The sequence below is a fragment of the Balaenoptera acutorostrata genome, chromosome 4 (genome assembly GCF_949987535.1).
Source record: "Balaenoptera acutorostrata chromosome 4, mBalAcu1.1, whole genome shotgun sequence".
NCBI classification, from domain to species: domain Eukaryota; kingdom Metazoa; phylum Chordata; class Mammalia; order Artiodactyla; family Balaenopteridae; genus Balaenoptera; species Balaenoptera acutorostrata.
In genome coordinates this window covers 139280115-139306995 of record NC_080067.1, presented here as the reverse complement: position 1 = coordinate 139306995, position 26881 = coordinate 139280115, and the positions used below count along the sequence as shown (strand labels likewise).

The window sequence follows — 26881 nt, the reverse complement described above, 5'->3', positions numbered from 1 at the left end:
ACCTCAAGGAAGTTAGGCAGACAAACTAGAGCAGCGGCAACCAAAAGTGGAGGTGCCCCGGCTGACAGCACCTGCATCACCCAGGAGCCTGTTAAGCAAATTCTCGGGCCCATCCTGACCTACTGGTGGAGAATCTGTGAAGGGGGTGTGGACGAAGAATGGTGCCTGCCATATGAGTAAACAAAGGATGTTTTGGCTATCAAGCCATCAGCCACTGTACCTGCCCTGATTTCAATGAGCCCAGATTCTTGCATCTTCCCATATATAAAAAAGCGCTAAATTCATTAACTTGAGATGTCTGGTTTTCTTTAATTAACAGTGATCATTTGGGACTTCCCTCGTGGTCCAGTGGGTAAGACTCCGCGCTCCCAGTGCAGGGGGCCCGGGTTTGATCCCTGATCAGGGAACCAGATCCCGCATGCATGCCGCAACTAAGTGTTCACATGCCGCAACTTAAGAGTCCGTATGCCGCAACTAAAGCCACAACTATGAAGGTCTCAGGCCGCAACTAAAGATCCCACGTGCTGCGTGCTGCAATTAAGACCCGGCACAGCCAAAATAAATAATAAATAAATAAATATTTTTAAAAACACAACGATCATTTGATGTTCCAACTACCTGTTTCTGTTGTTGTTGTTGATTTGTTTGTTTTTCCAAAAATCTCCTCTGTATCCTGGCTCCTTCCTTACCTCTTTGCAGCAGTCCCTCCCAACTATCTGACAGGCCGCCTCCTGGGCTGAAGTCCTCGGCGAGTCCACCACATAAAACATAACTCTCAACGTTTAAGTCGTGCATTTTTTTTTCAGTCCACAGTGGGAGTCAGAAATCTGTGTCCCATCCAGCTCCCAGGTGACTCTCAGGCACGCTAAATTTGAGGGGTTGTAGCCACAGAAACATAGAGGGAGGAGGCCGCAGAAAGCAGGACTGCGCCCCAACTCCTCTATCTCTGAGTGGCGTATAGGCGGCATATTCTCTTTCGTAACCATTGCCAAGGTCTCCGTGAGGGGTTGGTAATGTAGTTCGGTGGGAGTAACTTTTTCAAAGACGCCTCCCTTCCTATGTAAGAGGCTGAACTCTCCTCCCCAAGCAGCCTAGCGAGCGGATCTCGGGCAGCCTCAATTTCCTAAGGCTGCAAAGCGCGATGCACGCGCAGTGACTCCCCACCGCCAGGCCCAGTTCCACCGCGAGAAAGCACGCTGCGAGGCTGCCGACCGCCCCTCCTCCCTCACCCGACCGCTCCTCCTCCCTCACCCGACCGCCCCTCCTCCCTCACCCGACCGCCCCTCCTCCCTCACTCTCCGCCGCCTCGCCCCGCCTCGCGCATGCGCAACGGCGTTTTTCCCGTGACCCTCCGCGGCGCAGGCAATTTGTAGCTGATGGCGGGTCCTTGGTCTCAGGCTTGTTGCAAAAGATGCTCCTCTACTAGCTGTGAGTGTGGCGACAAGGGCAAGTGGAGCAACTCCTCGCTCTTAGGCAAGCGGCTCTCGGAAGACTCGAGCCGCCACCAGCTGCTGCAGAAGTGGGCGAGCATGTGGAGCTGCGTGAGCGGGGACGCGTCGGTGGCCTGCACGGAAAGGACGCGGCGCGAGGAGGCTGCGGAGCCGGCGGAGGAGGAGGACAGGCCGCTGGTGTTTCTGTGCTCTGGTTGCCGGCGGCCGCTGGGCGACTCGCTGAGCTGGGTGACGAGCCAGGAAGACACCAACTGCATCCTGCTGCGCTGTCAGTTCGGGCGGGGGGTTAGGACTTAGGAACGCCTTCTTCCCTGTGTGCTGCACCTGGGCGGCCCCGGAGGAGGCGGAGGTGTTTTGGGGCCTCCCAGGGTCTTTATTTTTATTTATTTGCTTATTTATTTTTAATAAATTTATTTATTTATTATTTATTTTATTTTTGGCCGCGTTGGGTGCTTCGTTGCTGCACGTGGGCTTTCTCTAGTTGCGGCGAGCGGGGTCTACTCTTCCTTGCAGTGCGTGGGCTTCTCATTGCGGTGGCTTCTCTTGTTGCGGAGCACGGGCTCTAGGCGCGCGGGCTTCAGTAGTTGTGGCACATGGGTTCAGTAGTTGTGGCTCGTGGGCTCCAGAGCGCAGGCTCAGTAGTTGTGGCACACAGGCTTAGTTGCTCCGCGGCACGTGGGATCACGTGGGATCTTCCAGGACAAGGGCTCGAACCCGAGTCCCCTGCATTGGCAGGCAGATTCTTAACCACTGCGCCACCAGGGAAGCCCCTCCCAGGGTCTTTAAAAGCAGAAAAATCTGAGACGGGGAGCTGTCCCAGAGAAAGGGGAGGAGGAGAGCCATCCCCGCACCTTGGGCTCACGAGTGACAGGTTCTTTTCTGAGGTTCCCCCATCCCAGGAGAGCAGTGGATGAATCAGTGTCGTCGTGAGCATTACTTAGAAAAAAATGACCAACTAGGTTGTAAGCATTTAGGGTGTAGCTATTCTGTGTTACTCCTCATAGAAATTAGCGGGCTGTTAATCGGTAAATCGGGCTGTTAATCGGTAAATCGTATTGTTAATGGTTTAGGAAATTAAGCTTTTCAGCTGCCTGCTTCCCTCGGGGGATGTCAGGGTTGATTTCTCAAGTCTTCATAGTTGTATCAGCGGACGCCTTTACCGTCTGAAGTGTTAACAACCGTAGAGTTGACAGAACATAATGGTATCAAAAAAAATTAAAGGAGACTTGCAATAAAAGCACCAACAACCCTATCAAAATTGGAGAGGAAGGAGGATGTAGTAAACGTACAGGTAACTGGTAGAGCCAGTATCTTTTGGAACCTGTATGTTTCCCCAACGTTTCCTGGTTTTGTTGTTTTCATAGTATTTATATAGGGGAGTGGTTCACATATTTTTTCTGAGTTGGTGTAAAAATGGCTGTTCTTTTTGGACTTGAGGTTTTCAAGATGAAATTTATGCTCTGTTTGAATTCTGTAAATATTTTATGGCAGAAATTCACCGATTTGTTGACATTTGTGGAATGTTTTCCTTCCTGGGATATATTGGGAAGAAAGGAGGACAGCAGTGTCCACCTGTTACCTGAAACTTTTTGGAACCTCTTTTCCTTAAGGATGCAATTAATGATAATTGCTGAGTCCCCTTCAATTGTTAAACAAAAGCCTAAGAACATACATTTCCCATGCAATTCATTGAGTTTAACCCTTTGCAGCTATTAAAATCAATGCAGAAGGGCTTATCCCCCAATGCTGACACTCTCATGTCCCCAGAGTTCAACATGCTTTATTCTCATTTATACTTCCAGATACTCTCCATGCATGTATGAGCATGTTTAAATATGTAAATTTTTTGGAATTCCCTAAACATGTAAATTTTTAAAAGCATACTTGAGATTATATTATTTATACTGTTACGCATCCTTCCTTTTTTATTCTGCACGTATATTCTGAGTATTTTTCCATATTAGTGCATATAGATATACTTCACGTTTTTAATAGCTGCTTGTTGTACCCCCGCTGAGGCAGTATAGATGACGGCCCTCAACTGCATGGGTTTGAATCCTGGCCTGCCACTTACTAGCTGTGTCTTTCTGGGCAAGCTACTTAGTCTCTCTGTGCCTCAGTTTTCTCCTCTGTAAAAATGGGGATAATACTTAATGGGGTGATTAGGAGGATTAAGTGAGTTAATGTGCGTCATGTGCCCAGAAGACATAGGAAGTACCACGTAAGTGGTACCTTTAATGGAGATGCCATTCATCCTCCCAGTCTGCCCCTGTTGACAGCGGTCTGGGTTTTTTCCCAGTGTTGCCACCATTAGAACAACATGTATGTATTTGGGTTGATGTTGATACAGTAGGAGAAGCTCTTCCTTTTAGTAGGTGAGTTTATGTCATTTACAGCTTTTTAAGGAATAATATTGATATGTTTGATGTTAAATCTTTACCATCCTTTCTGTTTTTATGTCTTTTCTCTCCTTTATCACGTGGGCGCTTTTGTTTTATATATGAAAACACTATTCTGTTATTTAATTTGTCTATACCAGTAGTTTTTAAAATTTAAAAAGTATATATAAATATCCTTTTTTATCAGCTTTAGACAAATTGATTTAACACCCTCCCCCCCCCCCCCTTCCTCCCAGTGAAAGATTAGAAAATGAACGGTTGGATTCATTTCCATTCCCCTCCCTGCTCCAATTGGAGTTAGTTTAATTATTTTTACTTTGTCAAGGTTGATCACATTTACATACTGTTCTGTAGCCATAATCATTTAGCTTTAATATAATGTTTCTATGAGCTTATTTCTCCAGTCCAGGACTCTTATTAATAATGAGAAACCTTATGAATAGCTTTCTCATTCCTGAGTTGTTTATTTGATTAATCTTCACCAGTGGTTTCCCCATCCCCAAGAAAACTTCAAGTTTGAGTGCTTGAAAATGTCTTTCTGTTGTCTTTATACAGGCATGTCGACGTGGCTGCATGTTCAGTTCTGGTGTCATGCTCTTTGCTTTTTCCAGGCACAGGGAGCAGCTAGTGCAAAGGCCTTGAGGCTAGCGGGGCCGCCGAATAGTAGATTAAAGATAAGATTTAGGGAGGAAGGAAGGGACCAGAAAATTTAGGGCCTTGTAGGCTGTTCTGTGGAATGAGAATCTATTCTAGTGAATGAGTTGTTTAAGCAGGAGAGTGATATGACCCAGTTTTTTCTTGGAGGATGCACTGAAGAGAAGAATCAGCATGGACGTGGGCAGGTCAATCAGGAGCTAGTGCAGCCGTCCAGGCAGAGGAGGTGGTGGTGGCTTGGGGGCTGGAGTGAGGGTTGTGAGGTAGAATTGACAGGATTTATCTGTGGGGTGTCTGTGCAGGGAGAAGGGTAAGGAGACAGTGAATCAGGGGTGATGCCGGTTTCTGATCTGATCGATGGGTAGATGGAAGTGGAATTTGCTGAGTTAAGGTAGACTGTAGAGGAGGGGAAATCAAGAGTCTGTTCTGGCCATTGTGGGTCTGATGTCCTTTCTTCATGTCCCTCTGCTCCCGATTCCCCGCCTTTAATGTGTTCTGAACTTGGGAATGTTTCCTGCTGCTTCTAGGGTTCAGCTGTGACCCCTGTCCAGGTTGTGGTCTAAAAGGTTTTTGGCTGAGCTCCTGAGGACCCTCTCAGTTACTTGTAGAGAAACGAGCTGTGCGTGTGAGATCTGGAGATGTACGCACAGGCTTTTATCCTCTTCCTTGGGTTGATCCCAGTTTTACTGTGTCTGGCGGGTATTCTTGATAGTCCGTGATTTGAGGTTCTTATTGTCCCAAATTTTACTGTCAGTTGAATTTTTTCTTCCTAATTTTATTCACTTTGTTAATTTCAGTGTTTTCTGGGAATGGAAGGAAATAACTCTTATTCTGCTATCTTTTTCCAGAAGACCTTGTACCTTTAGTTTTAAACTACCCCGTGTGTGTGACTTTTGGGCCTTTATTTTTTTCTGGGCTTCTGGGTTCTAAAATAAAAGTTGAATTAGAAGTTCTCTCAGTGTCTGCGTGTGTATTGTAACAAACTGCATTAATAAATTCTTGTTACTTTCTTCTTTCTAGGTGTTTCCTGTAATGTTTCTGTGGATAAGGAACAGATACTATCCAAACGTAAAAATGAAAATGGTTGGTGAGTAAGGCTATATTTACATGAATATGTACATTAGAGAAAATCTTTATTTTTCAAATAAAAGTCTTTAAGGAGATCATCAGCAGTAAGATTTGGGATAAAACTTTTTTTCATGGTAATCAGTATAAAATCAGTCATTCTAATATACCAGTTCTTGAGTGCTGGTGGTCCCCTTTAGATATGAGATGGAAGAGTTTCTAAACCTCTCAGGGCACATTCTGACACTCCCTTTTTGGGTGTTTGCGCTTGGTGTGAAGAAAATCGAAAATAAAAATAGAAAAGGAAAATATCTGTATCATGGAATCTCCAAGCCAAAGGATGCTTTAGATGAATGCTCCCTACCTTTTTCATGTCATGGCACGCATAGAAAATGCTAAGGTCATGCATACACACATATACGACCTATTGAGGTAAACAGACAGGGCTGCAGAAACAACAGCATGGGGCCTCCAGCACTCGCAGGCCCTTTGCTGCCACTCCAAGGGTTGAAGTGGTCAGTATCTCGCTATACCTGCCACGCATCTGCTGCAAGTGGCGTCCTCAGCAAACTGAATGGGAAGCTCTGCCTTCTAATATTGTTGCCCGAAACGTGTCGTACTGATGTATATGAATAAGTGGTACGCAAGCAGTTAAACAGAAATTAATAATCGTATATATTTTTTATTTTAAAATGTTGGGTTTTAATTCTAGTAATGTTAGATTGTCCCATTCAAATAAAGTGTATTTTAATTGAAAAAATTACTCTATTTAAGGAGAATTAAATTCATAATAGGACAGGTAGTAAGTGGATATAAGGAAAATTGTACTGTTGGCATGCTGGTGATGAAAATTTGGAAAACCCAGCCTTAGATCATTTCTCATTTTGTAGATGAAGAAAGCAAGGCCTGAGGAGGTTACAACTTCACTAAGGACACAGGGCTAATTAATAAGAGCTAGGATGATGCTTTGTTATTTCTCTTTGTTTCCTGCAGAGTGTTCTCTACTTCCCAGCTCTAGTCATTTTGATGTCAGCTTTACCATTTTTGCCATATCCATGTGACAGCTGTGCTATCATATACTTAATATTTTTCATTAAAGTGACTCCTAATTTTTATTTAAATTTATTTAAAAAGGAATCTTTATATTACTGCCATAAATGTATCATTTGCTGTAACTGGAAAGTAACTGTGAAGATAATTACACTGAAAACACATGTTATTAAATTCTAGCTGAGATAGTATTGCCTGGCTGGTTCTGAGCCTGAGGTCTGTTCTCTTACTGTTAAAAGATTTGCAACTGTGAGATACAGGTTAAAGACATTCTAGCACCAGACTGAGACTTTCTTCTCTTTATAATCAGGATTGTTAGAGAATTGAAAAGGGAATTGACTCTCGCTCTGAACCAGTGTTGCTAAGTCCTGTTTACTTGTATCACCTGAACCCATCCTTTATGCCAAACTATGGCCCATGGGCCAAGCACCTGTTTGTTTGGGTTTTTTTTTAAGATTTTTTTTTTTTGATGTGGACCATTTTTAAAGTCTTTATTGAATTTGTTACAATATTGCTTCTGTTATATGTTTTGGTTTTCTGGCCCCGAGGCATGTGGGATCTGAGTTCCCCCACCAGGGATCAAACCCGCACCCCCTGCATTGGAAGGCGAAATCTCAACCACTGGACCGCCAGGGACGTCCCAAGCACCTGTTTTTGTAAATGCATTGTTACTGGAACACAGATCAGTTATGTATTATCTGTGGCAGCTTCTGTGCTAACAGTGGTAAAGGCAAGTAGTTGCAACACACACCATATGGCCTGAGAGCCTAAAATATTTATTCTCTGGATCATTATAGAAACAAATTTGCCTATCCCTTCCCCAGAATGTTAATGATCCTTGGTGGACAATATAACATTAAAAGGACATGTAGAATCTTTTTGTCTTATTTCAAAATTTTAGTTAATTTTTCTTAATACTGAATTGAGGCATTTGCATTCTAGGAAAACACCACCTTAGTACACTCTCTTCTTGTCACTTTTGTACATGCCCTTTGTCACTGGATACTTAAGGCAATGCAGCCTGGAGGTGACTGTCTACATTTCTGATGTAAGCATCTTGCTATCATTTTTTTCCTTTTTTTGTACATATGACTTAGTAGGGTCAGAATAACATACTTTAGCAACTCAAACGTTTAGGTGTTTATGGATCTCAACAATGGGATTTTTGTTATAACCAGTTGCTAAAGCGGTGGCATTTCTCGTTGCAGCATCCTGGAGACTTTGTACTGCGCAGGATGTTCACGCAACCTCGGCTACATATACAGATGCACACCCAAGAATCTAGACTACAAGAGGGACTTGTTCTGCCTCAGTGTTGAAGCCATTGAAAGGTAAGTTTGATGTATAAATGAATAGCTCATAACTGAATTCTCAGAAACGTGCTTGCAGAGAAATCGGTATGAAAACATCGAAACTAAATCAACACTGGTTAAAATACATTTTTAAATAATTTCTTACAGTAAAGCTAGTGATTTTTTGTTTGGACCCGATTTATTTGCTATTGGAAAAGTCTTTCATTCTAAATTGTAGGAGAAAACACTCCGAACATTTTTCAGAGTAAAAATATGTTGTTTTTCTTAACAATCGAATTTAGTTTAATAGGATTTTTTTTAAAAGCCATTGTGTGGATCAATATATTTTGTCCATTTTATTTTTTCCTCTAGTTTTTAGTCTCCTAGAATATCATAAAGAAATAGGAATTTCAGAAATGGTCAGGAAAGAAGTCCCTTTGGTGTTCTGGAAAAGTAGAAATACAAAGTCCAACTATTTCCTTGAGGGTGGTAAATAATTGTCTGCTTTTTTTGAGAGATGCAAGGAAGTACCTTCATTTTTCAAGACTTCTAAAAAGCGTTAGGAGACAAGGTGAATTAGTGTCTGATGACAGATATTTTAATGGCCCTCTAATTCACTAGCCTTTTTAAAATAGGAAACAGAATTAATCAGTTGACCCCAGTGTATTTTCACTTATCCTGGAAAAGATGTAACCCTCAAGATTTTAAAGATGCTTAGGAAACCTTAAGTATCAGGAAAGAAGAACAATTTAAGAAGAAAAAAAAAATGCCTACACTTTTATTACTCGAGGTATTTCGTCACTCCGGTTGAATTTCTTAGAATTTCTCTTTAAAGAATTTAAAACAGTATTCTTCTTATTATAATTATAATTTTTCATTTAATTATTCTTTGATAACTGCAGTTTTGCCACCTTCTTTGAAACTAGACAGGTTTAGGTCAAAATTATAAAATCTGCAAACTTTTTATATTCCTTACACAAGAGAATAATATAGCAAGCACTGCTCATTGATGTAAAGCATGTAGGCCTGCCTAGAGAGAGCTCAGATCTGTTTTGGTTTTAAATAGAAGACCCAGGCCCAAACAACTGCTCCCTTAATCTCCATGAGAATTTTACTAAGATTTGTGAAAATTATGTGGGGGAGAGTACAGGTATAACCAACGTGAACTCTTCAGTACGGTTGGTACAAAACTTTAAAAGTGATGCATATCTGCATAAAAGAAAATGTGTGGAAGATTCCTCCATAGAGGGTCATAGTATTGAAGCTGTTTTTTCCTGAAGAGTTGAATACCTCTTGGGGCAGAATTTTAATGACAAGGAACCTGGTGTGTTTTAGAAGTGGATGCCCTCTGTAATGTTTATTTACAGTGTTATAAATTACTCAGTACCGTTTAATGCCCCCCCCCCCCGTCTCATTTTTCTTTTCTAAACAGGATATTAATTGCCTTCTGCAATTTTGCCTCCCCTGACATTTTTCAGAAATCTAATCAATTTAATCTTGGGTTTCCAAGAGAAGACTGTTCTTATTTGACAAAAGAAGTGACATATTGAAGTTGTTACATGTAATGAAAGACTTCTACTAAAGAAATGCAAACGAATCAAGTTTCTTTTTTTGAGAAATACCAGCACCTTCTTCCCTACTGTTTAGATTTATTTGGTCACCGAAGCTGGGCCTCTTCTCCTTCCATTACGAGGCCAATTGTTCTGTTCTTTGTATTTTCTAAACCACAGCATCTCATCACCCCAGAGAGTGGAGCAAAACATAAGTTATAGGATAACAGTTGAAGTTGCCCAAATCTAGGTAATCAAGAGTTGACTACACAAGTTATATGCTAAAAGTCAAACTTGAAAATGCACACGTTCCTGAGAAGTTACATTAAAGAAAAAAAAGTGATATAAAGCAGTGACTTCTTCAGGATCTTTTAAAACTTTAAAATAGAATTTTGAACCATGAGTGGTAATGTTTTGCCACCCAACTTACTACAGAGCAAGTTTATTTCCAATAACGAAATACTTATAATATTGGGAAATATGTAGGACTCTCGGACAAAGCTGTTATGGAGAAAAACAGGATTTCATGTAGTTCAGCTTCCTATGTAGGTTGCTATTAACAAAAGTAGTTGTTTTATGTGTTTACTTGGTACTAATATATAGTTTGATATACATATTCGAGTTTTAATATCATTATTTTTTGTATTTATTTATTTATTTATGGCTGCGCTGCGCTGCATGTGGGATCATAGTTCCCCGACCAGGGATCGAACCTGTGTCCCCTACAGTGGGAGCGCAGAGCCCTAACCACTGGACCACCAGGGAATTCCCTTAATATTATTCATGTAAATTTTATATTTACTCCCTTTTCATGTTTTAACTTTGTACTGTTATTATACTTCAGTTATGTTTTAGGGTCCTCTGAAAAGCAAATTGTGTCAGAAGATAAAGAGCTTTTTAATCTTGAAAGCCGAGTTGAAATAGAAAAATCTCTAAAGCAGGTAATCTTGTTCTGCACTTTTTGTATCTTTGTATGAACAACTTCCAGTCAGTGAACAATTGCTCCTCCACGAATAATCCTTAAAGTGTTTTCTGTTTTGACCTTAGCACTTTCATGGTAAGAGAGTGATTATTTTATTTTATTCTTATTTATTTATTTCAGTTGTTAGTAAAGTTGATTTTTTAGGGAGCCAAACTACAAATTAAGCTAAAGCTTTATCAAAAAAATAATAAAGAAGATACTTCATACTAAAATCAAAGTAGTATATATTCTAAAACTATTAAAATAGAAATACATCTTCTTAATGAAATCAATATTTCACGCTAAAAATAGCCTTGTTTTTGAATGTTAACATCCTCTCACAGATAGGCAAGATAGTGATGAATGTATAAAAAAGCTACAGATTAGAGGTTGAGAACTACTGTTAATAAACTTATGTCTTATTTAAATGGAATTCTGTTAAATACTTAATATCCATGTGTAATGCATAACATGTTCAGAAATTGTATTAATGATGAATATTTTAATCATATTTAACCATGTATGATTTTAATCATGTATTTTTTTTTTAATATTCTTATTTCAATTCAATAGATGGAAGATGTTTTGAAAGCATTGCAAACAAAGCTTTGGGAGGTTGAATCAAAATTGCCCTTTACCAGCTGCAAAAGCTGAAATCTGTTCCAAGTCTCCCGTTCTGGAGTCCTTTGCTGATGGACAGTTGTTTCACATGTAGCAATTCTTGTTATAATTTACTTCACTTAGAACTGAAAGAATTCAAAATGGTCATGTACTTTACCTTCTCTTGTACTGATCAAATGATCAAACGAGAAGAATTGGAGAATTACTTGTCCAGCTGTATTTGATGGTAAAAAGATGATTGTTTCCTAAATTCCAATTTTAAAGTCATGATACTTCCTGGAAGTGAAATTTAGTAGTTTTTATTTTGATAAACTGCCATAATTTTCTGAACGGTTTTCTCCTCAGTACCAAATTCGTTATTCTTTATTTCTTATTTTTTTAAAACTTTATTTCACCTTTAATACTTTGAACAATATTTAATATTGAGTGGTAAGAAAATCTTAGAAGTTTTCCCACCCACTGTGTGGTTGAATCTCCTCTGAAAACTAATGCGTCCAGCTCTGTGGAGAAACCGGTCAGTTGAGTTATTTGTCAGAACTATTCAAAACCTTGCACAAGAGCAGAATAGCATGTATTCTAGTGGCGGTAGAATTCCACTTGATCCTGTTTATTTACTACTATATGCCAAAAAAACCTGGCAGAATATTTACCAAAAAGAGTAGTAATCATTTCTGAGGGTGGGATTCTGGGGGAGTTTTCAGTTTTCCAATTTTCTATAATGTAAGACTTAGAGTAAGCACATGTTATTTTTATAATGAGGGAGAAAATAAAGATTAAAACAAAGTGCTTTACAGTTGATTTTTCCAAAACAGTTATTTACCTGAGCTCAGAAATCCTGGTGTCATGAATTCTATACATTTACTGGGCATGGCAGTGTGAGTGTCCAGCTCAGGACTGTAAAGGTAACCCCAGGTTTCCCCAGGCCGTCTCTGTTTTTGAGTGGACACGAGGCCACGTAATGTTGGTACTCAGCATGTTTGAGAACTTCCCTAATTATGTCTGAGGAGACTTAAAGTTGTCATATAAAAGTTCCCAAGTCAAACTGACTGGATCATTGATCATTCACAATTATTGAGTTCTTTTTTGATATATCTGTCAGCAGCCTCTAATAATTTGAAATTAGGGAGCCGTCCAGGTCTCTTCTCAACACCTGCTGGCAACAAAACAGTCATCCTGCCTCAGTAAGCTTGAGGAAGTCCCAAGGGTCTGTCCTTTTAGGTGTTTCGGTGGCACTTGCATGAAAGTTCATTTAGAACAGATGGGAGAGTATTTTAACAGCGAGATTCAGCTAACTTTCTGGTTGCACGGGTAACAGAATTCTCCAGCAGTCACTTTCAGGGCCATTCCAAAGAGGTAGGCAGTTTGGCTCCCTAATTCCTTTTATCCTGTTCATTCTGGGGCAGAATTTCTAGCTAATCCATACATCTTGAAAACTACTCATTTCACCAATGAAGAGTAATTTCTAACATCCACAGTGCTAACCAAGCCTCTGTTGTGGTTTGGGAAATAAACAGCCCAAGTGCCTTTGTGGCTTCTCCAAGTGTGGGCCTTTGATTAGTGTTTCCCTGCAAATTCGCCACCCCTGGAATTTTATCTCCAGTTAGGGTCCTTCAGATGAAGTTAACTAACCGTCCCTGGGGTGTAGGTGGAGAGCTCGCACACATTTGTATCACATGGTCTTTGCTGAAGCATCTAAAAGCAAATCCCAGGAAATATATATATTTATAAAATACGTATCTCCTTGTAAGGCACAGTCCGTATCTTTGGCTTCTGCGTGTGATTGTCACACGCAGAAGGCATGGCCTTGCCGTCGCCATGGGAGAGAGAGCTCTGAGGTGGCTCCCACACTGCGTACTCGAGGGGTCCACGTGGGACTGCTCCATCCTCCCTGTGTGCTGCTCTGTGGCACTTAGGAGGAGAGGGGCCTTTCTCACACTCCGGGCCAGCCTCTCCTGAGGCCACCTGTTCCCTGAAGGCTGGTGGCCTGGCTTTCCTGGCTTTGCATGATGTCTCATCAGAATGCTATTTTTTTTTTTTTTTTAAACTTGCCTTATATAGCCACATTACTAAAACCTACGACTTGAGGAATGAGTTCTTGTTTCTATTCCTTATAACTGAATAATGCTGTGCGCTGTTGTTTCTGGTTACAAAGCCCTGGCAAAGCACTGCCCATGAGCAGGAGTAAGGGTCCTGAAGCAAGAAGTGGACATTCCAGTGCAAACTGCACAGGGCTCAACAAAGAGGCTTCAGATGGGATCTACCCAGAACTTGTTTCTTCAGCCACCTCTGTGAAGGGTGCTACCCAGTCTTTCAGGGAGAAGCTATGGAGGCTCGTGTCAGGATCTGTTACGTGACATTTACGGATTGTTGTAAATGCATGTGTGTAGAACATCGTACGTGGTTTTCATCCCAGAGTGTGGGTTCTGCTGTTCTCAGCAAGCTATCCTGTTATGTTCATAAACTTCCAAGCTGAAGCGCTTGCTCTGGGGTTTGCTTGTGTAGGATTGATGCCTGGACGGAGTGCGTCCTCCCTGGTGATTCTCGGCAGGCTTCTGGCATTTAAAATGGGCAAAACCAGGAGAGTGCCTCCTTGCATAGATGGGTCTGGGTGTTCAGTAGGAACTTCTTGAGAGAAGGGCCCCTGATGAGCAACGTGCTGAGATTTTGAGGGAAATCTCAGGGGTAGCAGAAATCCTGGGCTAGAGTCCCCCCTTTAATTGCTTTATTAGCCATGTGACCTTGGGCAAATCATTTAGTCATTTTGAGCCTGTTTCCTCTTCTGTAAAATGAGGTATAATAACCTGCTTCCCTCGCATCAGATAAATTAGACAATGCTTATGATGGTACTTTGAAAGCTGTAAAGCATCAAAAAACAAGTGACAAAGATTTAGCCTTGTTTAAATAGGGTTGATCTGGTTTAGTCTTCTAGCCAGTCTACCCATAAGATTGTATGGATGTAAAAGAAAAAAATCTGAAACACCATATTAAAAAAAAAAAAAAAATATATATATATATATATATATATATATATATACACACTAGATTTAGTTCTTTCTGTAATTACAAATACATGAACATTGTAGAAAATTTGAAAAGTAGAACAGTAGTACAAAGAACAAAATAAAACCCACACACAATCTTACAACTAGAATAATTATTCACTTTTTGGAGTATAATCCTTGTTGTTTTATATGAAAATTTGGAATTGTTCTTGTCATATTGTTTTTAATAAAAATATTTTATAAACATTTCTGCATCATTAAACATTGCTTTGTAGCCTGATTTTTAATGACTACCTAGGATGAAATATCTACTTTAAAACCTGTTTAAAAGTGATCCTAGGGTATGAAATTCACACTGTTTAGTGGCTTAACAATTGAGTTTACTTGTCAAATAAGAGAGGAGGCATGAAAGAAATCTTCAACCAGTCACCTCTTTGTCTAATGCCAGGGTGTGCAGGAGCTGAGAGCCAATGGTTAAAATTTCAGGAATTTGTGAACCAGTTGTTCAATCCTTGATAGCTTCAAGTTGGCCATGATTAGGAATATTTACACCAGAGAACTTTCCAAGTGCTAAAAAAATCAGGATTTCTTCCCCCCAAAGAGCTGGTTTCCCAGCACATTACTGTATATTTTGAACCTCCCTCTATACTGTTTGAAGTTTGAGAAGAGAAAATGATTTCTCTATTCAACACCCAGAAGACCAAGTCCTAAGATCTTTTCATTAAATAAATCTAAAATGAAATGCTGTATCTTTAGACCTTAGTGATTCAGTAGTCACAGTCTTCACCTCTTCTGAGGAAAAAGTAAAATACCTGAAAGCAAATGACTTAAGATTTTACATAGTCAATGTTGCATACATCTTTTTTGTTCTTCCTGAATAAGATAAATTACTGGGCAGTTGCTTGCCTGGGAACATGCAGAGAAAGTTCATTTGCAATCACTTTTGAACTGAGGGAAGATAATTGACTCTTCAATCCAGACATGTTCTGGGTACTGATGGTGAATTTTGTTTAATGAGAGCTGGGTTTCACCTGTAGGGTGTTTTGTTATCCAGGCCTCTGATCTCGATGGTCTGAGTGCAGTCAAGGCCAGTCTATATAATTGTAGTCTCTTTGGAGTGTTTACACTTGCCTAAAATCTTGTGATAATAATCTGAGAGGCAGAGAGTGTGAAGTGAGGGGATCTGAGGAAGGGATGTGCTGGAGTCTTGAGTTTTACTGGCCCAAATGTGATTTCAAAGAGAACTGGCCTCATTTCATTCAAATCAGCCCCCTCTTGACCTCTGCGAGCTTGACAAAATTTAATTAACTCGATAACATTTTTCCGCTAAACAATGACCACCGTGGTTTTTAGATCCTCTATTTAATTTTAAGGTGGAGAGGGGGACAAGGTAATTTCTCAAGGGCCCTTTCGACCTTACAACTCATGTAAGCTGAAAGGAAACCAGAAATAACTCAAAGGAAGGAAATGAGAATCCAGGAGCCGACTTCGAAGACTTGAGGATAATTTAGTTCTCTTAATGCCGTCACCTTTGTGTCTCTTTCAGCTGCAGGCTTGTAATTTCGGAGGCTTCTTGAGAATCATAGAAATTTTGCAAAAGTAGGATGTATGTTCCATTGAGTAACACTTTCCAAAGCAAATACAAGAGTGTGTGACCATTTTGAAGAGAAATTTTATGAAGCCATCAAAGAGTTTTCCCTGAAGGGGACAGACAGCTGCTTTTGACTGTCACAGTTGCCTCCCCGGGGGTGACCTTTCTGTGCTTAGGCAGCATTTAGTGATCATTTACTGTGTACCAAGGGCTGTGCTCGGAGCTCCACCTAGCTTGTCTCACCCCATTCTCACAAAACCGTCTTTCGTAGAAATCCTTATTCCCATTTTATAGATGCAGAAACTGAGGCTCAGAGAAGTTAAATAAAGTGCCTGAAGTCCTGCTCGGCTGGTGAACGGAGCCTGGGCTTTCCTCCTGTGCAATGCTGCTTCTTCTCTACACTGGGTGCATTTGTGGTGCTTCCTTGCTTCCTAGCAGTAAAACACATAAAGGAAAGCTATATCCGTTACTGTAGTACTAGCAATTTAGTGTCCAGAGGGTTTAGAAGTCATGAGCTTCTCCCTTGTTTTTTTCCTATAATTGAAGCCGATTGAGCCCCCTTGATGTGAGTTGCCTTCCCTTCCTTTGTCCCTACCTTGAGATTCTCTGGCTGTCGTATCTCCCGGCCTCACCCCTGCTCTGCCCAGAGGTGCTGGCTGGCCTGTTTCAGGCTCTCACCTTTCCATGTATCTTACGTCTCCCTTGCAGCCACCTTCCGTGTGATTGCTTTTACTGCACTTATCACAACGAACATCATATTTTATGTTTGTATGTTTAAAGATTTATTTTTTTATTGATTAATTGATTGATTGATTGATTGCTATGTTGGGTCTTCGTTTCTGTGCTAGGGCCTTCTCTAGTTGTGGCAAGCGGGGGCCACTCCTCATCACGGTGCGCGGGCCTCTCACCATCGCGGCCCCTCCTGTTGCGGAGCACAGCTCCAGACGCGCAGGCTCAGTAATTGTGGCTCACGGGCCCAGCCGCTCTGCGGCATGTGGGATCTTCCCAGACCAGGGCTCGAACCCGCGTCCCCTGCATTAGCAGGCAGACTCCCAACCACTGCGCCACCAGGGAAGCCCTGTTTGTATGTTTAATGTCTGTCTCTCTATTGGAGTGTATCTCTACGAGGGCAGTGATTTTATCTGTCTTTTGGCTTGTGCTGCAGGGAATGCAGCCACGTGGTAAATGCTCATTTATTGTTCAATGGACTGAATGAATATTGCTGCATCACATACCTATTTTCTCGCATTGTCAGCCTCTGTCCCCTCTGGTTTCTCGAATCTCACCCTGCAAGCATGCCCAGGTCTCTTCTTGGTGACAAACATCCTCCCTGTGACCCTGCTATCCTGCTTGCAACTGTACCCACTCCACCCCCTGTGGTATTCCACCCTGGGCATTACTGAATCCACTCTTATGAAAGCCACGAAGGAGTTCCTTCAAAGTGCTACTGTCTCTGAAAGCCCTAAAACTTCCAACAATTTAAAATTGTCCTCCCCGGGCTTCCCTGGTGGCGCAGTGGTTGAGAGTCTGCCTGCCAATGCAGGGGACACGGGTTCGGGCCCTGGTCTGGGAGGATCCCACATGCCGCGGAGCACCTAGGCCCGTGAGCCACAATTACTGAGCCTGCGCGTCTGGAGTCTGTGCTCCGCAACAAGAGAGGCCGCGACAGTGAGAGGCCTGCGCACCGCGATGAAGAGTGGCCCCTGCTTGCCGCAACTGGACAAAGCCCTCGCACAGAAACGAAGACCCAACACAGCCAAAAATAAATAAATAAATAAATAATTAAAAAAAAAATTGTCCTCCCCTTTAAAATTCTCTTCTCAGTTGTCCGTATTTGTCAGTGACACATGATGAAATATGCAGGGGCAAGATGCCATGAGACCTGGAATTTGCTGTAAAACGTTTCAGTAAAGTAACTATACAGCAAGAGGGAGGGATCGCATGGGCATGGCTTGATCACTGGTCATGGTTGCATGGGTATCGGGCTTCATTATATTTTTATTGTTGTGTGTGTGAGAAAGTTTTTTTTATAAATTTATTTATTTATTTATTTTTGGCTGCGTTGGGTCTTCGTTGCTGCATGCAGGCTTTCTCTAGTTGCATCGAGCAGGGGCTACTCTTCGTTGTGGTGCGCAGGCATCTCATTGCGGTGGCTTCTTGTTGCGGAGCATGGGCTCTAAGCGCGTGGGCTTCAGTAGTTGTGGCGTGTGGGCTCAGTGGTTGTGGCTCACGGGCTCTAGAGCACAGGCTCAATAGTTGTGGCACACGGGCTTAGTTGCTCTGCGGCATTTGGGATCTTCTTGGACCAGGGCTTGAACCCTTGTCCCCTGCATTGGCAGGCGGATTCTTAACTACTGAGCCCCCACGGAAGTCCCTGTGTGAAAGTTTTTGTCAGACCAAAAAACAAATGCTCTCGTGCTCCGTCCTTAATGGCATCTGACCTGCCCTCCTCCTTGCTGCCCTTTCTGGCCGCTCTCCTTCCTGTTGCCTCCCTTTGCTTCTGCCCTTGCCTCTGCCCTTGCCTTTGTTTCTCTCTCTAGGCTCTCTTGGATACTTCCCACCCTGCCATGACCTCAGTGGCCAGTGCTGGGTCTCTTAACTCCTACAGCCCTGAACTGTCTCCCCAGGCCCTGCTCTGAATTCCCAACGACCCGAATCCCTCCACCACCCTAGCCCCATGCCCTCCAGATGCATGCAGCATGTTTGCTCTGATGGGAACTGACCATTTCTTCTCAAGGCCCTGCACACCCCTGTCCCCTTCCCATGCCTCCTGAGTTCTCAGTGACATTGTCCTCCTTCTTGTGCCCTGGTTGCAAAACCCTAGAGTCACACAGCCTCTTCGCCATTCCTTGCCCCACCTCCAATGAACTGTCAGGTGCCCTCTCTTCTTTCCCAAAGCCTCTTCTTCCCCTCCCTGCCCATTTCTCTGTTACCATTTATCCTTATTCAGGCTTCATTATTTCTTGCCTGAATTATTGCTTAGTTGGTCTTCATGCTTTAATTCCTACCCCCTGATCCAATGAACTCACCATTGTCCAATGAATCTTCTCACGTTCAGCATTACATCATAGCACATGGAATACATTTCTCTTAATCTGAGACTCTAGTTCTCCTGATCTGGCCCCAGATGGCTTCCCAGCTATATCGCCCACTTTTCCTATCTGGCACTCTGAGCTTTTGTCAACCAGAACATGCTTGTGTCTCAACCCTGCCCTTTTTCTATATATATAGTTCTTACTGTCCTTCAGGGTCCTGCTTGAATGCCACTTCTTCCAGGAAACCCTTGCTGATTTCTCAGTCAGAAGTAACTTCTCCCACCTCACCATTCCTGAATTACTTCAGGATGTTCTTCTTGCCTCATATGATTTCATATAATAATTTTGTGGGAAACTTTCCTGCATGACTAGGATTTTTTTTTTTTCCCCATGGCCCAATGTGTTATGAGACTTTGTGTGCTGGAGATAATTAATACTTGTTAAATAAGAGGAGAATTTTAATCCCTTGTCTACTTTGTACATTTATGATGATAAACGGAAAAATGTGAAAAACGTCTAAGCTGAGAAAAAATTTTATACCCAAGCATTCTGAATTGCTTTTAATATTTCAGAACTGACATATAAGACTAAAAAGAAACTGCCCCAAAATGCAGTGGTGGTGTGGGGTTAGAATTCATTGTTAACCAATGTAAATAGGAATTCAAGGGGAAAATACCAAATTGAACTCATTTACATGTGTAATTACCCACCTGTGATCACTCCACTGTCTTATGTATTCCATCTTTCTCCTCCCACATCCAGTTAAAAATACTTTGTATCATTTTTCTTCCTAACCAGATACAACGAATTCTTGGAATTGGGGGTGGGGTGTGGATGCAACTCCGCCACTTGAAGCAAGATGCGATCGGGCCTCACGTGTGCAGTCAGTGTGGGACAGAAGCTAAGCAGATAAACATTTAAGCCACATTCAAATATGCAAGAGGAGGTTTGGAAATAAATAGCATTGGAAATATCTTGCTGCTTTCAGCCGTCAGGAAAGCCATGAAAGAAAACCACAGCTCTTATTAACGTGGAAATCCACCCTATGGTAACCTGAAATTGTTGCTTCCTCTCATGAGAAGGTACTAGATAGGGTAGGAAGGTGTCAGGGGCTTTGCCTTCTCAAGACACTCTTTTTGGGGGTAGTAAAGGATACCTCAGAGCCTGGGGAGAGAGGCCCCTTGAGCTTGAGGAGGCAAAAGAAAAGTGGTTATTTGGGTTCCTTAGTGTCTGGGTGCGGGAAGGAATTGTAACCCCTGGGGATGCTCTCCAGGGCGCCTGGGGTCCGCAGTGCAGGGCTCTGATGGAGCAACCCTGGCTCACCCAGAGGGCGGGGGCCCTTCCCGCGAGCCCCTGGCCACTCACAGCAGGGGCATCGTCTCCCAGACCCCGCCAGGCCCGCTGTGAACCAGAACCCGAATTCAGCAAGACCCCCGGTAATCCACACGCACGTTCACGTTTGAGATGCACTGCTTAGAGGACCGGGAATAAACGCCCCTTTCGTAGGCTCATCTGTTTGGTCACGATTATTAATGTCTCTGAACACCATAGTCATTTTTTCAACGCCTCATTTGACACTTGTAAAGTAGGTTAGTATTACTCTCCGGCCTTTGAGGTGGATTTTTTTTTTTTTTTTTTTTTTCTTAATCAGACCACAAGGGGCCGCATTTCGCCGCATAAATACTCATCGCGTCCAGCCTGATCACAGCCGCAGCGGCAAACGGAGTTGCTGCAGAAGCCGCTTCCCAGAAGTAGGCTCCTGAGCCTCAAGCTGGAGTTTATCCCTCTCTTGGCTCTTGTAACCAAGCTCCTTAATTAAAGTAACGGGCAAGGCTTCTCCCCGCCAGCCCCCCACCAGTGCCAAGGGCTTGGGTTACTCAGCATTCATTCTGAAATTGTCTACACCTACACTCCCACAAGCTTTCCCCCAAGAGATTTACATTTTACACTGGGAAGTTAATTATGTTTTCTCTTCCAGTCATTTCTTATGTTTCCATGACTCAGGTTCATTACCAAGTCCCCTCCCCCAGTGCTTTTGAGACCTTAATGCTGCGTTTGCCAGCTCCCTTTGGAATTGCCGAGAGGGGTGTCAGCCTTCCCAAGGAAGCACATTTCTGATCACCTGGCTCATGTGTCTGACTCACAAGACTTCCCAGGAATCCTCGCCTGTATCAGTTCCATATATTCCTTTGGAAACATTAAGGGACACTATTATTTCTCTATAGGGTGAGGCATCAAAAACATTTTATTCATATTAAAACATTTTCCAACATCTTAAATAAATTCAGATAATTCCATTTTGAATCAGACTTATATTCACTGAAACAGAAGATTGTTTTTTTATACTTGTGCATTAAATTATTTTGCTCAACAGAATATAGCTGAGGCAAACAAATAATGCTGTGAGGTCGGACCAGACTAGGAAGCCTGGCGCCTTAGGGTCTGGGTCCCGCTGTGCCTCTAACTAGCAGAGCAATTCGTGTCCTCGGCTTCCTATCTCCCAGCCTTGGTTTCCTCAACTGTATAATGAGGAGGCTGAACTAGGATGGTCTATATGTCTCCTCCCAGTAAAAGCAATCAGAAGTTTTGTTGTTTTAATTAAGCATTGATTTGAAATGGAAAACTTGATCAATAGCTGATGGAGAATCATACCAAGCATCTGTAATCTGATGGACATTGACAGTATTCTGTCCTTTAGAGAATCAGGACCACAAAAGAGACTTCAAATGGAAGCACAGCTCACATTTACTGCTGCTGCTTAATTAACAGTCGTAGGTGGCTGGCAGGTGGCGTGTCTTGAAGATATTCTAGAATCAGCTCACGGAATCCTGAATAGGATTAATACATGGGTGTGTGAACATTTAACAGCATCTCTGGTCACTAACGTTTGATTGAGAATCTTAATTATTAAAATACATTAATGATTTCTTTTGTCACTACTTGAGTTGCTTTCAGTGAAAAAAATATACCTCCTTCTGTAGTCATTTCACTTTTGCTTGTCCTCCTGTTCTCTCCCCCGGCCCCATCACTGTGTCCCCTTAGCAAAGACATAACCAACCAGAGCTTAAGTTAGTCAGGGTTGGATGTCAGCTCAGGGTAGGGCGAGTGAAATCCCGGGATACCAGCTCACCAGGCAGAGTTTCCAAGGCAACCGCTGTTGTCTGTGTCTTCTCTCTGAAGGGAAACCTAGGAGAATCTGGTCCTGACGTGGCTCGGAAGAGAACCAGCGTGGGGTGAAATGATCTGTGAATGAGGAGACTTTGATTCCAGCCCCGTGTTTGTTTTACCTCTGTAAGGATAGATCTTATTCACATTTATTTTCTCTAGCTCTGAAATGAGGATTTGAATTGAACTACTTTGGGATGGGCAGTTAAAAACATATTTAAACTATACACACACTACGGGTGGGAGAATCACTAGATGATCTTCCAATGATGAAGAAGTGACAGAGTCAGAAGTCTCACAGGAAAAAGAAATAATTTTTGTCATTAAATGAAGGAAGGATTAGCATGGGCCAAGATGCAGAAAAAAGGGCAGAGAACAGTCCCCAAACAGAACAGCTTCCGTCTTCAAGATTTTCTCATTGTTTGTGAGACTGTAACATTTATTGTCCAAACCAAGACACATTAGAGGGTAAAAGGGGGAGATATAATAATTAAAGGTCAGGCCAGGATGACAGATGTAAACCTTCCCAGGCTAGCCAGTGTGTACATCACCCCGTCTTTTGCGCTGCATGGTAAGAAGGCTTTGGAACAAAGATCCCCTCGGCTAAAAGAGTTTGAAAACCGCTAGGCTCAAGTGATGAAGATTCCAGGTCATCTGCTGAGACTTATTCAGGTGGGAGTGGAATAGAAAAATGGAGAAACATGGGAGGGTTTGAACAGTCATTCAGGGAGACTTGACAGGTAATCAAACAAATGAATGGAAAAGGCTTGGAGGTCTTGGTTGTCGCTGAGGGAGTACAGTTTTCGTTGGCCCCAGTCAGCAGATTTGTGACTTTATCCAGTAAAGGCTAGAGTAATTGTGATTTACCTTTGAGCAGGTTTCTGGGGAAAAAAAATCCCAACACAATAAACATGAAAACAGTTTGTGGTTATGATTAATCCTGTTTTCTGTAAAGAAATTCACTCGAAGTGGACATCAGTAAGCTTATGAAATATACTTATTGTTATTCTCAAAGAAATAAACTGAGTTTGCCATATATTTCAAGTTAATGATAAGATAAAATAAACGGAAAAGCCTGCAGTCCTTTTATAGTGTTAAATATACTTACCTCAGGTGTAAGCACATGTTTGTTTTTTAGCCAGATGAGGTTTCCTGATGGAATAATCTTAAAAGTTTAAAATTATGTCTTACTTCGGGCTGCTATAACAAAATACCACAGACTGAGTGGCTTATAAACAACAGAAATTTATTTCTCACAGTTCTGGAGGCTGGAAGTCTAAGATCCGGGGGGCAGTACCACTGGGTTCTGGGAAGAACCCTCTTCCAGGTTGTAGACAGCTGTTTTCTTGTTGTTTCCTCATGTGGTGGAGAGAGGGTCAGAGAACTCTCTGGGGTCTCTTTTATAAGGGCACTAATCTCATTTATGAGGGCTCCACCTTCATGACCTAATAGGCCTCACCTCCTAATAATATCACACTGAGAGTTAACATTTCAACATATGAATTTGGGGTGGGGGGCAAAACACAAACATTCAGATCATTGAAAAGTAATACAGAAATGTACTTTTATTGTAGAAAAATTAGAAAATACAGGTAACTGAAATAAAGACAATAAAACCGTCTGTAAATCTAAACACTATTAATATTTTAGTATGGATCCTTCCACACTATTTCCTGTGCATTTATTTATACGTATAATTATGAAAATGACAGCTGCAGTAATTATTAATTATGAAGTCTTCCATGTTAACAAGCATACTTTTACAGCATTGTTTTAATGACTGTGTAATAGTTCACAGTATTGAATAGTTCATTTAACCAAACTCCTGGCATTAGGTAGAAGTTTGTTTCCAGACTTTTTGTATTATAAACAATGTGGTTTTTTTTTTTTTTAAAGTAGAAGCCTAGTGCTTTTTTTTTTTAATTAATTAATTAATTTATTAATTTATTTATTTTTGGCTGTGTTGGGTCTTTGTTTCTGTGAGGGCTTTCTCTAGTTGTGGCAAGCGGGGGCCACTCTTCATCGCGGTACGCGGGCCTCTCACTATTGTGGCCTCTCTTGTTGCGGAGCACAGGCTCCAGACGCGCAGGCTCAGTAGTTGTGGCTCACGGGCCTAGTCGCTCCGCGGCATGTGGGATCTTCCCAGACCAGGGCTCGAACCCGTGTCCCCGCATTAGCAGGCGGATTCTCAACCACTGCACCACCAGGGAAGCCCCCAACAATGTGGTATTGAACATCTTCTAGTGAAATCTTTGTGCACATATAGTGAATGAACCTGGAGTGTGTGATGCAACAGTAGGTCTGAGAGCTGAGATCTGTTAGCTCTGGGCTCCGTTTGTGATTCACCTGTGGAATGAACACACGATAAGAATGGAAGAGGAGATGTGGGTCTTGGTTCCCACCCAGATACACAATCCTGAGCATGTCACTTAACCATTTCATGGTTCAGTGTTCTTATTTGTAATGACTTCACAAGAAAATAGAGATGATGAATGAATCTGACCCTTGAACTGGACAAATGTGAGGATTAGATGGGGTAACAGTTTGAAAAACCATTTAAAGTTATAAAGCCGTTTACGGTATAGGGACATATTCTCTTCTTTTCAAAATGCTATTTAAAATTTTTCTGTTAAGTCAACTAAAACCGTTTCTAAGTTTTGACATTCTCCAGAAAATGGATTTTTCGGAGCCAATCGACAAGTGTTGGGTAATTTGGAAGCTGTGGTCCCTGAATGGCACCTCCAGGCAGAAGCTAATAGAAAGCTTCAGGAGCATCAGGCAGCCTGGCCACCTCCTGGATGATCACACACCAAAGGCAGAGGGAGCACGCGGCTCGCAGAGGCAGCACCCCTTGCTGTGTGATCCCGGGGGGCGGGGAGTTCGCTCCCCGGCCCCTTCACCCTCCCTCCTGCTCCCATCAGTCAGGAGGCTACTCTGAAGCTGGAGAGTGATCTGGGCCTGATCCTGTCCAGCCTGAGAGAGACAGAGGCCAGCCTGCCGTCAGAGATAACAACGGCTGTTACAAGGGAAGTCTGGGGAAAATATTTTAAAAAAAGAATGCTGGGAATTCCAGCTCCAGTTGGGTGAGGGCCCCAAAGGGACCAGTAGAGAGCATGAATGGAAATTTGCAGCCTGAGGACAAGGGACAAGCCTACAGCTGGAAACTGCACGCCTCCCACGTACCTGTCACTCATCCATAAGATGGAAAAGCAAAGGGCGAAATGCTATTCACCAAACATGAAGGGGTCTAGAGCCTTCCTTCCCTCTGTTCCTTGTCCCCAGGATGCCCCACGCCGGTGGGCGGGCACCATTCACACGGTGTTCTGTGAGATACTGCATCCCCTCGTGCTGCAGAGGCCCCATGGGCCGCACACACTCTGTCTCTTTCCTCCTCCCCTGCCCCGGGGAGATGTTGAGCGCATAGTAGGTGCTCATTTTGTGCTCACCAAATGGAGGAGTAAACAGTACAGGACACAGAGAGGGGAAGCTGAGGACCTCCTACCCACCCCTGGGAGACCTTGGCACCCCTAGCCTGCCAACGATGCAGCCTGCAGGACCTGCACGGTAATTCTCAGCTTCCTAAAGAAAATAACGTTATTCCCACCCACGTAGGAGGAAGATGTCTTGGGTTAGAAGGAAAGGGGTAAATGCAAAATGGCAAAGACAACAATTCTGAGTTATCTGAAATGTGCATTGTAAAGCTAACATATTTTGCATCCATGGAGAGGTCCCCAAACTGGAACTCTGTGTGCTAGGAGTCCATCTGAGTTAAGCAAGGGAGAAAGCAAAGGCTATTTCTGGCCACACGCTGGAGCTGACCAACAAGAGTCCACTCATTTTACTAGAGCAGAGACGGACGAGTGCTAGGTTTTTAAAAGACCTTTCTTTGTTGTAGGTATCTCGGTTGCAATTTTTAAAGTTCTCCCAGCTAACTTAAGTATGATATATAATGCTGACCAATTAAACATCCCAGCACATTTCCCCAATTCTCTTAAACTGTATGATGATGGTGTGGAAGACGGGGAGCCCTATTAGTAAAACTGACCTTTATTTTGTTTGCTATTTATAGAGAAAGACTTATAGTACCTGATAAATATGAGGCAGTGTCCTATTATAGGCCATAAACAATGAAACATGAATGCTTCCGAGAGTCATTAATCTCATGTGCACATAGAGACGGTCTCCTGCCTGCAGGAAATAGAGGCTGGAAAAAGGCGTTCATTTGGTGTAAATAGCTAACTTTTGTGGTGGCCTTCAAATATCAAGTTTCTATTTTTGTTTGATGATTTCAGTTTTTCAATTGCTGGCAAATCATAATGGGAGGGACAGATTGATATGGGTTTATTCTCTTAAATGTTAAGTTCACGAAGAGATATTCAAAAGCTCCATTTGGGGGCTGAGAGGTTAAAGGTAATGTCTCTGTTTTGAGCTTCCCAGACCCCAGCATAAAGTGCTTAAGGGGAAACTTTTTTTTTTTAATTGAAGCATACTTAATTTACAATGCTGTGTTAGTTTCTGGTGTACAACAAAGTGATTCAGATATATATACACATATGTATACTTTTAATATTTTTTCAATTATAATTTATTACAAGATATTGAATATAGTTCCCTGTGCTATACAGTAGGACCTTGTTGTTTGTCTGTTTTATATGTAGTAGTTCGTATCTGCCAATCCCAAACTCCTAATTTATCCCTCCCCACCCCTTCCCCTTTGGTAACCATAAGTTTGTTTTCTGTGTCTGTGTTTCTGTTTTGTAAATAAGTTCATTTGTATCATTTGTTTAGTTTCCACATATAAGTGATATCATATGATATTTGTCTTTGTGTGACTTACTTCACTTAGTATGATAATCTCTAGGTCCATCCATGTTACTGCAAATGGTATTCTTTCTTTTTTATGGCTGAATAGTATTCCACTGTATGTATGTATGTATGTATGTATGTGTGTGTATATATATATGTACACACACACACACACACACACACACACACACACACACACACCACATCTTTATCCATTCATCTGTCGATGGACATTTAGG

General features: G+C 42.2%; 1 protein-coding gene across 1 annotated transcript; it reads left to right on the top strand.

Annotated features, from left to right (window-relative positions):
• Positions 1-1353: 1353 nt before the first annotated feature.
• Positions 1354-12818, top strand: MIS18A (MIS18 kinetochore protein A). Its single transcript, XM_007183693.2, has 5 exons — positions 1354-1719; positions 5525-5591; positions 7828-7950; positions 10306-10402; positions 10996-12818. The coding sequence occupies exons 1-5, from the start codon at positions 1377-1379 to the stop codon at positions 11074-11076; spliced, it is 711 nt and encodes a 236-aa protein (XP_007183755.1). The 5' UTR covers positions 1354-1376; the 3' UTR covers positions 11077-12818.
• The last annotated feature ends 14063 nt before the right edge of the window (positions 12819-26881 follow it).